This window comes from Myotis yumanensis, unplaced genomic scaffold, assembly GCF_028538775.1.
Source record: "Myotis yumanensis isolate MYYU_CA2020_CCGP unplaced genomic scaffold, mMyoYum1.0.hap1 SCAF_6, whole genome shotgun sequence".
In the NCBI taxonomy this organism is placed as follows: Eukaryota; Metazoa; Chordata; class Mammalia; order Chiroptera; family Vespertilionidae; genus Myotis; species Myotis yumanensis.
In genome coordinates, this window is record NW_027223757.1 from 96,888,766 (window position 1) to 96,902,715 (window position 13,950).

The following is a 13,950-nucleotide window of genomic DNA, read 5'->3' on the forward strand; positions in this document are numbered from 1 at the left end:
CTCACATGCCCGCCCTCCTCACCCACCCGCCGCCTTCCCCTCGGCTCACACTGCCGCCGCTGGGGTCTCTCAGGCTACTTGCTGTGCGGCTGGGTAGTCCTTCAGGCCCTTTTCCTAACTCAACCCAGACCTGACTGGACCCCAAGCCCCAAACAGACCTTCTTCCACCTCACCAGTCTCATTCCCAACCCTGTTTCTCTAATGAAACCCAGACACCTTCCCGGAGAACCGATTCCTGGCCCCATCTCCGGGGGACACGTGCTCTCCCTCACGGGAGGCAGAGTCACCCGGGATGCCTGGGCCCCTCCCTGCCCCCACCTGGTGGACAGGAAGCCCGCCGCCTGGCCCAGGAGGTCAGAGGAAGCAGGGCCTCTGAGGCTCAGTATTTTTATCAGCCTAGGAAAAAGAGACACTGAAGCGGAAACCATGTGGTCAGAGAAAGTGAACAGCCCTCATCTCAGGGGAACCCCCAACAGGGCTGGGGGCCAGACACAGGGAGGGACACTGGAAAGAGGGGGGCCTGGGGGCCGGGAGCAGGCCATGTTGTGCTGTGGTTTATGTAACTTTTGCAAAGGGCCAGCGATGTGCTTAAAAACCGGAGGAAAACCTGGATGGAGGAGCAGATTTGGACACCAGTTCCCTGATGCTCACCTGTCAGCTCCCAGTCCGACCGTCACCCCACCGCCCCCCCCCCCAACCTGAGCTCTTTGCATGCCACTTCCGAAACCCCCAGCTGTGAGCGGAACCGGACGCCTGGGTTGCTCACAGCCTGTCTCTTCTCTGAATCACAGCAGCTTCCTCTCACAGCCCTTCCTCTTCCTGCCCCACATCTGGCCGGTGCCTCAAGGCCTTGGGCCTCTTGGCTCTGTCTCCCCGGGGTCTCGCGCTCACCCCACATTCCCATGCCACGTTCCGAGGCTGCCCCTTCCCTCCTCCAAGGCCTCCCCTTCTACTCCCGGCTTCTCCCGGCCCGCGGAGACTGGGGCTCCCAACCTGAAAGATAAGCTTGATGCATAAGCGCCCTGAAGCAGACAAGTGCCCACGGCACTGGCCACCCTGCTTGTGCTGCCGGCCTGCCCTTTCTTTTCACTTCACTGCTGTGCCCGGGGTGGGGGGTGGCCATGGGGTCGGTGCTGTCTAGTCCCACACCAGTCCAGGGGCTGAGAGCTGAGCATGAACAGCGGGAGGGGTGGCGCCCTGTCCTCCGCGGAACCCCAGGCCTTCTCCCTCCACCCTCAGATGTTTCTCTGTCGGCCAGGCCTGGCTGCCCAGCGATGGAACCCGGGCTTTATGGGGGCAGAAGCTATGGAGGGAACTGAGGCTTGAGCTGTCAAACTAACTCAATGTGTTTGGAGGCTTTGGCTAGAAATACACGATAAAGATTTATTCACAGGTTTGCAAACTGGAAGCATAACTAGGCAAAACCCCAGAAGTGTTTCCGAATAAGAAGGAAAGTTAAGCATCCTCCTCTTGAGAATGGTCGGTCCTGCAGGCTCAGCCAGGACCCACCGTCCAGGATGGCGCCCAGTCAGACCCAGCTGGTCTGGTCACACCGTGTCTGGGTGATGGATGTCAGGTCAAGGCGTAGTGAGGCCTTCAGGGGTGATCGGGGGTATCAGGAGGCACTGACACAGGCCGGGAAAATTCCCAAGTTTAAGTTCCCAGCTGGTTAATGAGCACAGAATCGTTCCTCGGGCCTCAACCAACTTGGCTGTAGTGACTGAGCAGCTTGACTAGAGTGAGTCCATGTCACTCCTTCACTCGCCGCGGGTGTGGGTCCCTGGTTGCCCAAGAACAGACAACCCAGGTTACATAATTTGGCTCTTTCCGCCTACTTCCCCTGGTCCTAATTTTAGTAATCGAAATTCCACTCCCCCACAGGGCTCCTCCTCCATCCTGCTCCTGCCCCGACCTCTCACAACCTCCTTGTGGCCCCCAGCTCCGCTGCCCCCCACTTGGACCATTCAGTGACTCAGCAAAGGGAAAGCCCTGTCTGCTGGGGAGGCAATGAGTGGGGAGGAGGATGTGGTTCTGGTGGGGGGCTGGGGAGGGAGGGAAACTAGTTCTGTTCCCTTTTTTGGCCGGTGTTCACATTCATCTCTTGGGCCCCCAATTACCGAGGGGAGCCCGGCATAGGGAGAGAGCGAGACTGGAGGGCGCACTGGCCCGCTCAGGGCCAGCCTGCGAACGGGCCGGCAGCAGGCCTCTAGCGGCCAGTGCGGACGCGGCCGTGTGCGTGCGGGTCACAGGTGTGTAGAGCTGTGGGTTCGGCAGACGGGCGGGGAAGATGTCATGGGCGATGAAAACCACCGCAGTGGAAAAAGGCAGGGCCCTGGGAGTGAGACGTGGAACCAGGTCTTATTAGGAAGTGGCAGAGTCAAGGAGCAGTGCCGGTGGCTGCCCTCCCACCCCCGCTCATCACAAGTTTCGCTCCCACCCCACATCCTCTGCTGCACAGTGCCCGGTCCTGCCTCGTCCTCGTCACCCCCACCTCTGATCATGCCCTTCCTGCCGCCCTGTCTTGAAGGCTGCGTTCCCTGCAGCTCCTCCTGCTGTCCCTGGGGTCACTTGAGGGCCTCTGCACGGCGATTCAGGGCCTGAGAAAGGGCTGTCACCGCTCCCATCACGCGGCCTAGCTCCCAGGTCTCAATCTGGCTCCCGAACCGCTGTAGGAAGCGGTCCGGGTGCCAGCGAACCTGCTGGACCCTCAAGTACCTCCTCAGAGCCTCTTGCTCCTCCAAGGGGGGACCCCTGGCCACCAGGGCTGCCGCCATGGCCTCCGGGTCCCCTCCCCCAGGGCAGGGCCAGGGCACGTCATTGAAGCGCCAGAGGTTGCCCCTCCCTGCTCCCCTGGCTGGCTGGGCCCTGTGAGCCTCCTGCGCCTGCTCCTGTGCCCGCCTGGCTCTGCTCTCCCGCAGTTCCTCCTCCTTGGCCCTGGCCCGCTCTTGGAAGAGTCTCCGCTCCTCCTCCTGCCGCCGCCAGCTGAGACTGGAGCCCTCAGCCCGGGCGGGCCGGCGGGCTCCCTTTGCCTTGCGCTGCTGCTGGCACTTCTGGGCGTGCTCCCGGGCCAGGCGATCTGACCAGGCTGAGAAGGACTCGGGTTCCTGGGCCTCATGGGCAGCATAGTCTGTTTGGGAGGGGGGACAGGGGTGGTCGGGGAGAGGCCATGAGGTCACAGGGCAAGAGAAGCAGGCGGCACAGGGGACGCGGTGCAGGGGGGGTGCAGGCAAAGCAGCAGCTGGGAAGGGCAGCTGTTGGGGAACGGACTCCTCACCTTCCAGCCGCCCGGTGGCCTCCTGCCACTCGTCCTCCAGCTCTCCCAGCAGCTTCTGCCTCCACTGGTGCTCCCTGGACGCCTCGTCGTCCTCCTCCTCTTCGGCAGAATCCCAGGGGGGTCCCCAGCCCAGAATTTGCCCAGGGGTCTCCCCATCCGTGTTCTTTATTCCCATGGCAGAGGGACAGCGGCGCAGCAGTGGCAGGAAGAAGTCCGTGTAGGCTGTTGGCGGGAGGGCGGGGGGTTAGCTGGGCCTCCTTGGCAGGGCGCATCTGGGGTCCTGCCCACCTAGACCTGACACACACTTACTGACAGTTTACCGCAGTTTAAAATATCCTGACCCGTGTCCCCATGAACTACTTTATGTTTTCAGTCTGCCTCCTGCCACCCGGGCCAACGTCAGAAACCTCTGACTACGCATTCCAGTTTGGGCTGGAAAATATTGTCACGTTAGGACAGCCAGCGTGGCTCAGTGGTTGAGTGTCGACCTATGAACCAGTCAGTTTGATTCCCAGTCAGGGCACATGCCCAGGTTATGGGCTCGATCCGCAGTGTGAGGCATGCAGGAGGCAGCCGATCAACGATTCTCTCATCATTGATGTTTCTCTCTCTCTCTGAGATAAAAGAAAATATTGTCACCTTATACCTCTTCCTGTGTTTCTCACCCCACATTATACTTCAGATTGGTAAGATATTTGAACATTCTACTCTAACATTATAAATATGCAAATATCAAATAGGTATCTTTTTATATTACTCTTCAATAAACTGGATAAAATAAATGTTTTTAGGGGAATTTCCCTCAGCCAGCCTTCCCCAGAGCATCCTGGGGGGGGTGGAGGTCGAGGGCCAGATCAGCAGAGTTTGAACCAGAGAAATGCTCCAAGCAACCAGCAAGCTCTTTCCAATGACTGCTGGCCTAGGGGAGGGGAGAGGGCTGAGAGGGGGTTCCGCCCAGGAACCCTCCTTCCTGAGTCCTGACTTCGCTGCATTGGCTCCAGAGTGGCCATGTGCCAGGGCCGTGCTGCTCACTTCACTGCCCACCCAGGCCCCCAAGCACCTCACTCCTGGGACCAGGAGGGTGCGTGAGGCTCTCTCGCTGTGGCCTGCTTCCTCTCGCCAGGGCAGGAGGAGGTGGCTGGCGGCCCTTCCATCTTTACTCTGTGGCACTGGCTATCTAAGAAAAGCACGGGTCAGGAGAAGGGGTGCTCCCATTGCCAGGGAGGCAGGGAGACAGGACGGGCCCAGCCTTGGCCAGCCAAGGCCCGCGGCCCCCACGCATCTCCTGGCACACTCGAGTACCCCCGACTCCAGACCCCGTCAGGACCAGGCCTCACGGCAGGGGGAGGGTGGCAGGTGCTCAGGCTAGGACGGGAAGGTTTTAGGTTCATAGGTTTTAAGGAGTAAGGCTTCCAACCATGAAATGTAAGTAAAATGTGACACAGGATATTAACTAGTAACTAAGCACGATGTTTGTGTGTGGAAAGCTGGCTACAAAACTGTACATGGGACCGGACTGCAATGGTGTGGAAAGAGCAAGTGCTCTGGCTGGAGAAGGTGTAGAAATATAAGGCTCCGGCCTCTGGGTGGGAGGACTATGGGTGGCTCCCCCACTCCTACTTGACATTTTAAAGCGCATGGATGTAACTAACGGTGAATCCCTTTCCTCTTAAAGAATGAAGAATAAGTGTAATCGCTCTTCCCACTTTGCCGCTGTCTTTTCCAGCCCCATCTGGGTGATATAAACGCACAGAGCTGACAATTTCTGCCAGCGATACGAGACCGCACTGCGTGTGTTATTTGGCAACTTGCTCTTTTCACTTAACGTCTACTTACATTTTCCACAGGAGTAACACGCTGGCCTCCTTTTTCATGACTGCGCGGCGTTTCACTGCGCGGAACAAACTCACCCCCTCTCCCCGCAGGAGACAGACTTTGTTTCCAAACTGTTTGGCTTCCTACATGTCTCTGTGGGCTCCCTGTGGTATTTCTGCGGGGCTGCTTCTCAGAAGTGGAATCTCTGAGTCAAAGAATATGTGAGGTTTTGCCAAAAAGCTCTCTTTCGTGCCAACACACAACCCTATGGAAATCTGCGTCGTCCTTTACCAAAATTTAGTCTCATCAACCTTTTAATTTGGCCCATCTGACAGATTAAAAAAAGATTTTAATTATGAACTTTTCTTTTTCATATGCTTTTTGGCTCTTTGTGTTTCTGTTGTGAATGACCTGTTCTTATTCATCTACTTTTCCCTCGGAAACGATAGTGTAGAGATGACAGCCCTTTATATCGTACAGAGATCAACCTTGTGTCTGTGTTACATGTATTGTCGGTATTTTCTCCCATTCCAACAAGTTTTTGCCAGGGTGCTAAGTGTCTGGGTGCCGACCTATGAACCAGGAGGTCATGGTTCGATTCCTGGTCAGGGCACAGGCCTGGGCTGTAGGCTTGATCTCCAGTGGCAAGGGGGAGGGGGAGATGTGAAGGAGGCAGCCGATGGATGATTCTCTCATTATTGATGTTTCGACCTCTCTTTCCCTCTCCCTTCCTCTCTGAAATCAATAAAAATATATTTGTAAAAAAAGTTTGATGTAGTTAAATCTGCATCAATAGCTTTTGACTTTATTTCATTCTTAGGAAGGTTTTCTTCACTCCAAGATTATAAAATGATTCCCCTGTGTTTTTCTACTATATTTACTTTTATTTTTAGAAACCTAAAAAATTCAAAAAAAAAGTAGAAAGTATAGTATAATAAATACCTCTATTCCTATCACAGGGTATGTTAACATACTGTCATTTTTGCAACATCATTTCGTTTTAAAGAAATAAAACCATCATAGATAAAGTAAATTTTTCTTCAATGCTGCCTTCTAAGTTTTATTCCCCCAGGGAACCCCTCCTATGAATTTGGTATGTGCCCTTCCTGTCATATTTAGGTGAGCTGCGGGTCCCTCACGTAACTTACTTTTACGTCAGGAATGAGGGAGGACTCTGCTTTTCCCTGGATGAAGCAAATGCTCTGATATCATTTGTTAAACAGCTCACCTTCCTCCGGTGACTTGGAATGCCAACTTTACCATCAGTTTAGCATATGGATCAACTTTTCCCAGTGTGCTTTTCTACTGGGAAAAACAGATATGAAAAACATTTTGAAGTAAAAATAGACTTTGTCTTAGTGATGACAGCACTGCTTTTCTCCTCCCCATAAGACGATTTCTACCTGAAAGCAAAGTTCACACTAACTGGTACAACTCACTGAAAAAAACACTAGTATCAGAAGCTTATGTTGAGGACAACTGACTGAGGAAGGCACAGAGGAAGAAAAGGTCATGGTGGGCAGGGTGGTCCAAGAGGGCTTCCAGGCGGAGGTGGCTTATGTTGGTCTGGGAAGGGAGAGTAATTTAGCAAAGCAGAAATCAGGCAGACGGGAAAGCAACAGGCAAGAGAGAGGCGGGCTTGTGAAAAACATGCTGGGGACACTGGAGACAGAGCCTCGCGGGGAGCTGCAGCTTTTGGGTGAGCCGTGGAGGTCAGGCTGGAAAGGCAAATGGAACACAGACCCATGGCTCAGCCACCTGTGAACAGGGCCACAGCCTACTTCTGCGGTGCAGATCGAGTGGTAACGGACAGTGAATGTCTGGCACACAGCGGAAGTGCAGTGAATGTCATATTAAAAATAATATATCCGAAAAAATATCAGGATGGCTCTCAATTTTATTCTTTTTGCAAAGACTGTGAGAAAAACAACCCCATTTCTCAGTGTTCGATAATTCTTGCTGTATGCAGAGAATGGTTACTGTCAGACTGAGGTGTGTGTACACAGGGGTCTCTGACAGCTGAGATAACTTCCCCACCAGGTGATGGGTCCGAAGAGAAATTACCAAAAGCCCAAGGTAGGGGCGATTTACCAGCATGTCACTGGGTGTGACAACCCAGCCCAGCCAACCCAGCAGAACAGGCAAGTCCATCGGGCCTGGGCCTGCCTGGGAGCTGAGGGGAATGCACCTCCTCAGGGATCCAAGATCATTTCATCAGCTCAAAGAGAACATTTGCATTTAAGGCACAGTGGTTTCTAAAGCAGCTGGAGACGAAGAAGACAGGCCTTCCTACCCAGGAGTTAGAAGGCCCCCTGGTGGCGACTGGCAGGGACTGGGAGGAAGGAAGGGCTTGGGTGTGACCTGAGCGTGGATCCCCCCTGGGAAGAAAGTTCCTGAACCACCGGGCAGGTGGGGTTCAGTGGTTGAGGGTCCACCGATGAACCAGGAGGTCCCAGTTCGATTCCCAGTCAGGACACATGCCCAGGTTGCGGGCTCAATCCCCAGTGTGGGGTGTGCAGAAAGCAGTAGATCAATGGTTCTTTCTCATCACTGATGTTTCTCTCTCTCTCTCCTTTCCTCTCTGAAATCAATAAAAATATATTAAAAAAAAATAAAGTTCCTGAACTTTCTAGGCCCTCCTTTCCTCACCTGTGAGATAATAATATCAATCTTGCCGGCTTCTTGGGATTTAATACAATGAAGAAAGCACTTACCATGAAGAATATATTTTTTTAAAATATATATTTTATTGAATTTTTACAGAGAGGAAGGGAGAGAGATAGAGAGTTAGAAACATCGATGAGAAACATCGATCAGCCGCCTCCTGCACACCTCCCACTGGGGATGTGTCCGCAACCAAGGTACATGCCCTTGACCGGAATCGAACCTGGGACCTTTCAGTCCGCAGGCCGACACTCTATCCACTGAGCCAAACCGGTTTCGGCTGAAGAATATTTTTATTATTCAAATAGCCTTAATTAAGTAATATCAGAATAGAACACTACTTCTCATTGAGTTAGTGCTAAACTGTACCAAGTGCCTGCCTCTTAACTCTCACAACCTGCATTTTAGAGGCACATCAGGTCACAGAGGGTGAGCTGCGGGTCCCTCACCCAGCCCAGCCCAGGACCCCAGTGGCCAGGCTGGAACCTGGGTGAGGGCTCAGCTTTTGCCACCTGCAATGTCAGTTGTTCAGTCAGCCATCTGCACTTTGCAAACCTCCTTTCTTTATTTTTAAGTTTACAACCTCCCCACGTGCTGGCCTATCTCACTGATGTTAAGAAACATTAAAGAAAGGGGGAATGTTTCTTTACTATTAGGGAAGGTGTGGGGGTGGAGATGGGTTCCTGTGCTTGGGGCACTGGGGGAGCAATCAAACTGAATAAAGGGTGCTCATCCCAACCTAGAGGTTCTCCTCAGATGTTCTTACTCCAGAAGGAAAATCTCCTGAGGGCAAATCCAGACAGCTGCCTCCACTGCCCACAGAATCCACAGGCCCGCACGGGAAAGCACAGCAGCGAGGCTCTGCAAATGTTCTGGGGCTTGAGAGCTGATCTGAAAGTACACGTGTACTGCATAGCCCAGGAGGACCTGGGCAGCCTCCGGGGCCAGACACGCGAAAGCTTCTGAATGTTGACATCAGCATGATAAAGACAAATGGTAGATGGCCTCACTTTCGTCAGGTTAGGCTCTGCCACAGAATGAGTCTGGTGGCGTGCTGCTGTAAATGCTAGCCTCTCAGTGTTTTTGTTTCAGAATCGTTGGTAAGGGAGTATGGATATGCTGATAACAGGCAGAACAGCGGTGAGTATCTACCGAGGGCTTGCCATGTGTCCTGCTTCGTAGAGTCTTAGCACTCGCCCCAGCATGGGGTGCTGAGCACAGGCACCATCACTGGGTATTTCTGTAACAATTCTGTACCTGTCCCAGGACAGCGCCCTGCCGGGGCTGCCTGGGTTACAATCACTGATGCACTATTTTGGCAAATTACCTCTCTGTTAGTACTTACACGGTTGCTGTGAGGACTAAACAAGTTACTTTGTGAGAAGTGCCTGGCACATAGCAAGGGTTGTTATGATTTAATTTTGCACGTGGGTAAACGAAGTTTGGTACCTTGCCCAAGAAGTTCCAGCTATTAAGAGTGCGGCTGGGATTTGAACCCAGGCACCCAGCTCTAAAGCCTACCCTCTATGCTACCTTTTGCACTTCAGGCAAACCACCACTCCAGAGACAAAGGAGCTACTAATCTAGAAAGCTGTGACCCTCAGTGTCGGGCTCCTCAGACAATGGTAGTTCAGTATGGTAATGGCACAGGTGACAGCCAATGCCAACTTGGTCATCTACGCCCTAGGTCCCAGGACGCTCCGTGGCTCATGAGCTGTCCCGCGGGCACACTCACCACCAGGCCCCCGGCGGGCGGCAGCGTGCAGCGCCGTGTTTCCGTGGCGGTCCCGGCGGGCAGGGTCAGCCCCGAGCCGAAGCAGCAGGCACAGGGCGGGGGCATCGTGGCGGGCACAGGCCCGGTGCAGTGGCGGGGGCCGCCCAGCATCGACATCCAGGCCGGGGTGCCGCTGGAGGAGGGCCTGGGCCCGGGCCAGCCGGCCCGCAGACAAGTACCGCCGGAAGCGACGCTCTCGGCGCCGGCGGCGGGCCGTGGAGGCCATGGGACTCGCGGCTGAAGAAGGAAAAGAGGCATCAGAGGGACCAGCCTCGCCGGCCCGCCCGCCAGCCCGGCCATCCCGTCCCTCCCTTCCGCCGGGTTCTCATATCACATTGCGGCTCATTAGCAGCGCTAAATCTTAAATAAAGAACTTTGAAAAGGGGGAAAAGGGACTTTTAGGGGAAATGTTTATCAACAGAAATTAGAATTTTAAAGTCATCGACAATTTCAAGTAATGATCTAGAAATTGAATATAATGCACCCGGTCGAATGATGCAAAATAAAGGCTTCTCCCTCTGGACCTGGCGGGGGGTGGGGGTGGGGGGTAGGGGGGCGGGCTACTCATCAGACCTGCCCCGGACCCCAGAGGAACCAGTCGCTCGGAGCGAGGGACGCAGGAAGGCGGAGACACTCTAGGCTGGCGGAAACGGCGCAACTGAGACGCAGATAAAGGACGGAAATGACCTAAGGCGCATTACCGGATGTGGTTCCTCCCCGAGGACGCGCGGTGGTGGGGGAGGGGAGGTGTGTTTCCGCGGTCTGGCCTCGGGGGGAAACTAGGGAATTTAAGATAAAGGGTCTACCGGGAAACTGGAGGGTAGGCGCAGAAAAAGGAGGGCGGCCTGGAGGTTTACCCCGACTCCCCAACTGGGAAGAGAGAGTAGTGGTTCCGAGATAGATGAAAAGATGAGAAAAGAGAGAAAACAGGAGCGATAAGGGAATAAAAATCACAGTGAAAAAGAAAAACAAAACCACATTGAGGCTGAGAACGGGGGCAGATCAAAAAGAGAAAAACAGGCATGAAAACACATAAAAGGCAGGTGAGATGGATGCAGAAGTTTGGACTTGGAAAAGATAGAGAAGAAATGGAAACGGGTGGGAGAGAAAAGGGAGGAGATATTGGCCGAATTCAGAAGTCCAACGTACTCTTCCCAACGCACCACGGATGGTGACTTCCTTACTTTCTCACGCAGTCTCAACCCCTCCTGCCTCCTTCTCTCCCCAATACCCTCCTCTCAGCCCCGGCCCCCATTCCTCGACCTCCGGACTGGGCCGCTTTGGGCCTGGTCTCTGCTGCCCCCGAGAGGTCCTCCTCGGTACTGCCAGATGGAGAGGTGGCAGAGGAGGACCAGCCACCATTGGGAGGATCAGTTTTGGGGAGACACCCGGTGCAGGCTAAGCGAAAGGGGGAGCACTAAGACCCAGGGATAGTGGAGGACTGCAGCAACGAGCTGGAAGGGGAGAAGTAGGCGGTGGGGTGGGGGGCTGGGAGCCATCTGGTACCTTGGTAGCATCTGAAACAGAATCTGCCATAACAACAGAAATGGCCAGTCAATCCCAGGGTATCCAGCAACTCTTGCAAGCAGAGAAACGGGCGGCTGAGAAGGTGGCAGATGCCAGAAAGAGTGAGTCTCCCCCTTCCTCCCTTAGAAGTCTGGAAAGAAAATTGGGGGGGGGGGGTGTGGACAGCAAACATTTGAGTCCTGAGGTACCCAACCCTGCTGGGGAGAGAGCTGGGGGCTGGGGTGGCTGATTAGAAGGGAAGAAATGGGTGTTAGAATCTAGCACCTGGTTGGCTGAGCGCAGAATAACTTTCTGGAAAGGACTCACCCCCCACTATCACATTTTGTGTCGGGTTCACCCACCCCCATCCTTTTTTTGCTTCCAGGGAAGGCCCGGCGTCTGAAGCAGGCAAAGGAAGAGGCACAGATGGAAGTGGAACAATACAGGCGGGAGCGAGAGCTGGAATTCCAGAGCAAACAGCAGGCGGTGAGTCTGGGGAGAATTGGGGATGGCCCCCCAGAGTGCAAGTTGGTGGATGCATCTGGTGAGGGTGATTCTACGATAAAATAAGATGGTCAAGGACAGAAGGGGATCCTGGTGGGGACCATGTGACATTGGTCAAGCTTTGTGATATTTAAGAGTCTGGGCATTTTGAAGGCCTTGAGCAGCTTGTGGGGGAGTTGCCACAGTCTGTGTGGAGTATGATGACATTTGGCTGGGGGGCAGAGCTCAGTGGTTATGGGTGGTGAGGGTGGGGGTTGTACAGTCTGATGTTGCATGCCAGGTCTTGGAGGAAAGGGGTTGTGTTGCTGTCCTGGTGTCCGGCTGTTTCTGCGGGATGGGTGGGTTGGAGAGGGCCTTTCTCTCTGGCCTTGCTCTAGGATCTTTTCCTCCACATGCCTGGACCCTCTTTCTCTGTCTCTTCCTTTTTCTCTTCTACCCCTTCCTCACCCTCCAGGCCATGGGCTCCCAGGGAAACCTGTCCGCAGAAGTGGAGCAGGCTACCAGGCGCCAGGTGCAGGGCATGCAGAGCTCCCAGCAGAAAAATCGAGAACTCGTCCTGGCCCAGCTTCTTGGCATGGTCTGCGATGTCAGGCCCCAGGTCCACCCCAACTACAGGATTGCTGCCTAGGACAAACCCTAGCGCCTAACTCCTCCTCAAAAGAAATCCCTAAATCAGAATCACCTCCCATCCTAATCCTACTCTCCTTTTCCATTCCCTAGAAATTCTAGGAGGCAGGACCCAATAATTCTCCTGTGAAATATAGATGTTCTGCTCAGACCCGAATCTCCTTATTATTTTTTAACCTTCACTGAGACCTTATAAACTCCCAAGTCACCCTCACCCAATCCCTCTGTGAAATTTGTAGCATGAAAAAGCAGGGATGTAGAAAACATCCTAACTCGAGAGCCCAGCAGGCTTGGATCCCTCTCCTGACCCTGCTACTAGTTGACAGGCAACCAGAACAAGCTACTTAACCCGTAGCCTCACTGCCTCCCCTGGAACAATGCCCACCTTTCAGTGTTGCTGCAGTAATTAGGAATCATTCTGTCCAGAGCCTGGCTTGGTTTCTGGCATGTAATAGTTATGATTTGATTAATGGCAACCCCGTGATATTATTACCACCCCATGTCCACCTGCCAAAACCTAAACACAGCTGTTTCCTCACTTCTGTCTGTGGCCCTAACTCTACTCACTCATTCTGTGATCCTCGTAATTCTCTGAAGAATTGGTTCTTCCCACCTCTCTTTTCCCAGACCTTATGATCCCTGAAAAGATAAAATGATGATTTCATTTAGCCCCTTTACTGTAGTTCCAGAAAGATGGTGCATTTTTTTAGCCTCTCCTTCATCTCTCTTAAGTTGGTCTTTCTCTTTATTGGTTTTCTCCCATTTCTTATTACCCCAAAGACCTATCAGATGATCGCTGCTTCCTGAGATTTAAAGTGAAGCTTGTCACTGTGTATGCATGGACTTCCTTTGTAACAATAAAAACTCTCAATAAAATGATTATGGGCAAATCCTTTTGTGTCATCATTTCTCATTTAGCCCCTCTCTTTTGTCTTGTTTCTGTATTCTCCAAACACCCAAAAGGGCTGCAGAGCAGGAATTCATGCACCGGGCCTCTAGTAGAGAATAAGGTGTTCACATCCTGGCTCTGTCACCTTACTAGCTGCATTACTTCCCACATGTTGCTTTAATCTCTTCACTCTGGGCTTGTTAATAGAATGGGAATAATGGTCTCCACTCCTTAGTGTTAAATGATTAACAAAAATTACAGGGCCAAATGTTTGTTGTTATTTTTGTCAAGCAGCAGACATCAAGCCTGGTTTCTATAGCATATCAAAGACAGGGGTATCCGTTGCTTCATTCACGAAAAAATCCAGGCTGGACAATGGGGCTGTTGGGGTGGGGCTCAGAACATTGTAGTCGCATTAACAGTGCTTAAGGAATGTTGCATAACCCTCAAGCCCTATCACTTAACACTGGGGGCCAATCTAGACCCCGTCCACTCTGAGTTCAGAGCGCCTTGACTCGCAGCCCCTTCCCACCAGCTTAGGGCCCTGGGACATGTGCTATATGGGCCAACACTACTTTTGGGCAAAAGTCAGGCCCCGGTCCCCAGGGCTGCCTAGCTCCAGCGCGGACGCCCCGGGTCACCTTGACTACCGGGCCAAGGACCCCGTGGGAACCCGCAGCCTCGCCAGCCTCGCTCGCCACAGAGGGGTGCCCAGAGAGAAGGCCTGCTTGGCAAGAACCTAAACGAGGAGGCGCGGGGCGTGGAGAAAAGTGGAACAAGAGAAAGGGGATGATAGTGGGAGGGGATGTAGTTTCCTTTATGTCTTTTGCCACTAGCAGTAGCGAAGGAGTTAGAAGTGGCTTTTTAAAAAAAAACTTCAGACAGGCAGTTTCTAAA

General features: G+C 53.3%; 2 protein-coding genes across 6 annotated transcripts; one reads left to right on the forward strand and one right to left on the reverse strand.

The window, feature by feature from the left end:
- Positions 1 to 1,363: 1,363 nt before the first annotated feature.
- On the reverse strand, positions 1,364 to 10,782 carry NFKBIL1 (NFKB inhibitor like 1). 3 transcript variants are annotated; one of them, XM_070418948.1, is made up of 4 exons: positions 10,677 to 10,782; positions 9,489 to 9,764; positions 3,275 to 3,496; positions 1,364 to 3,127 (listed from the first exon to the last, which is right to left on the reverse strand). In XM_070418948.1, the coding sequence occupies exons 2-4, from the start codon at positions 9,751 to 9,753 to the stop codon at positions 2,565 to 2,567; spliced, it is 1,050 nt and encodes a 349-aa protein (XP_070275049.1). In that variant the 5' UTR covers positions 9,754 to 9,764; positions 10,677 to 10,782; the 3' UTR covers positions 1,364 to 2,564. The 3 variants fall into 3 exon arrangements, with proteins under 3 accessions (XP_070275049.1, XP_070275046.1, XP_070275047.1); XM_070418945.1 differs by lacking the exon at positions 10,677 to 10,782 and adding an exon at positions 10,101 to 10,167; XM_070418946.1 differs by lacking the exon at positions 10,677 to 10,782 and adding an exon at positions 10,012 to 10,047.
- ATP6V1G2 (ATPase H+ transporting V1 subunit G2) lies at positions 10,324 to 13,054 on the forward strand. Of its 3 annotated transcripts, none has more exons than XM_070418957.1 (4): positions 10,324 to 10,347; positions 11,072 to 11,155; positions 11,419 to 11,519; positions 11,992 to 13,054. In XM_070418957.1, the coding sequence occupies exons 2-4, from the start codon at positions 11,074 to 11,076 to the stop codon at positions 12,163 to 12,165; spliced, it is 357 nt and encodes a 118-aa protein (XP_070275058.1). In that variant the 5' UTR covers positions 10,324 to 10,347; positions 11,072 to 11,073; the 3' UTR covers positions 12,166 to 13,054. The 3 variants fall into 3 exon arrangements, with proteins under 3 accessions (XP_070275058.1, XP_070275056.1, XP_070275057.1); XM_070418955.1 differs by lacking the exon at positions 10,324 to 10,347 and adding an exon at positions 10,354 to 10,570; XM_070418956.1 differs by lacking the exon at positions 10,324 to 10,347 and adding an exon at positions 10,354 to 10,566.
- Positions 13,055 to 13,950: the final 896 nt, after the last annotated feature.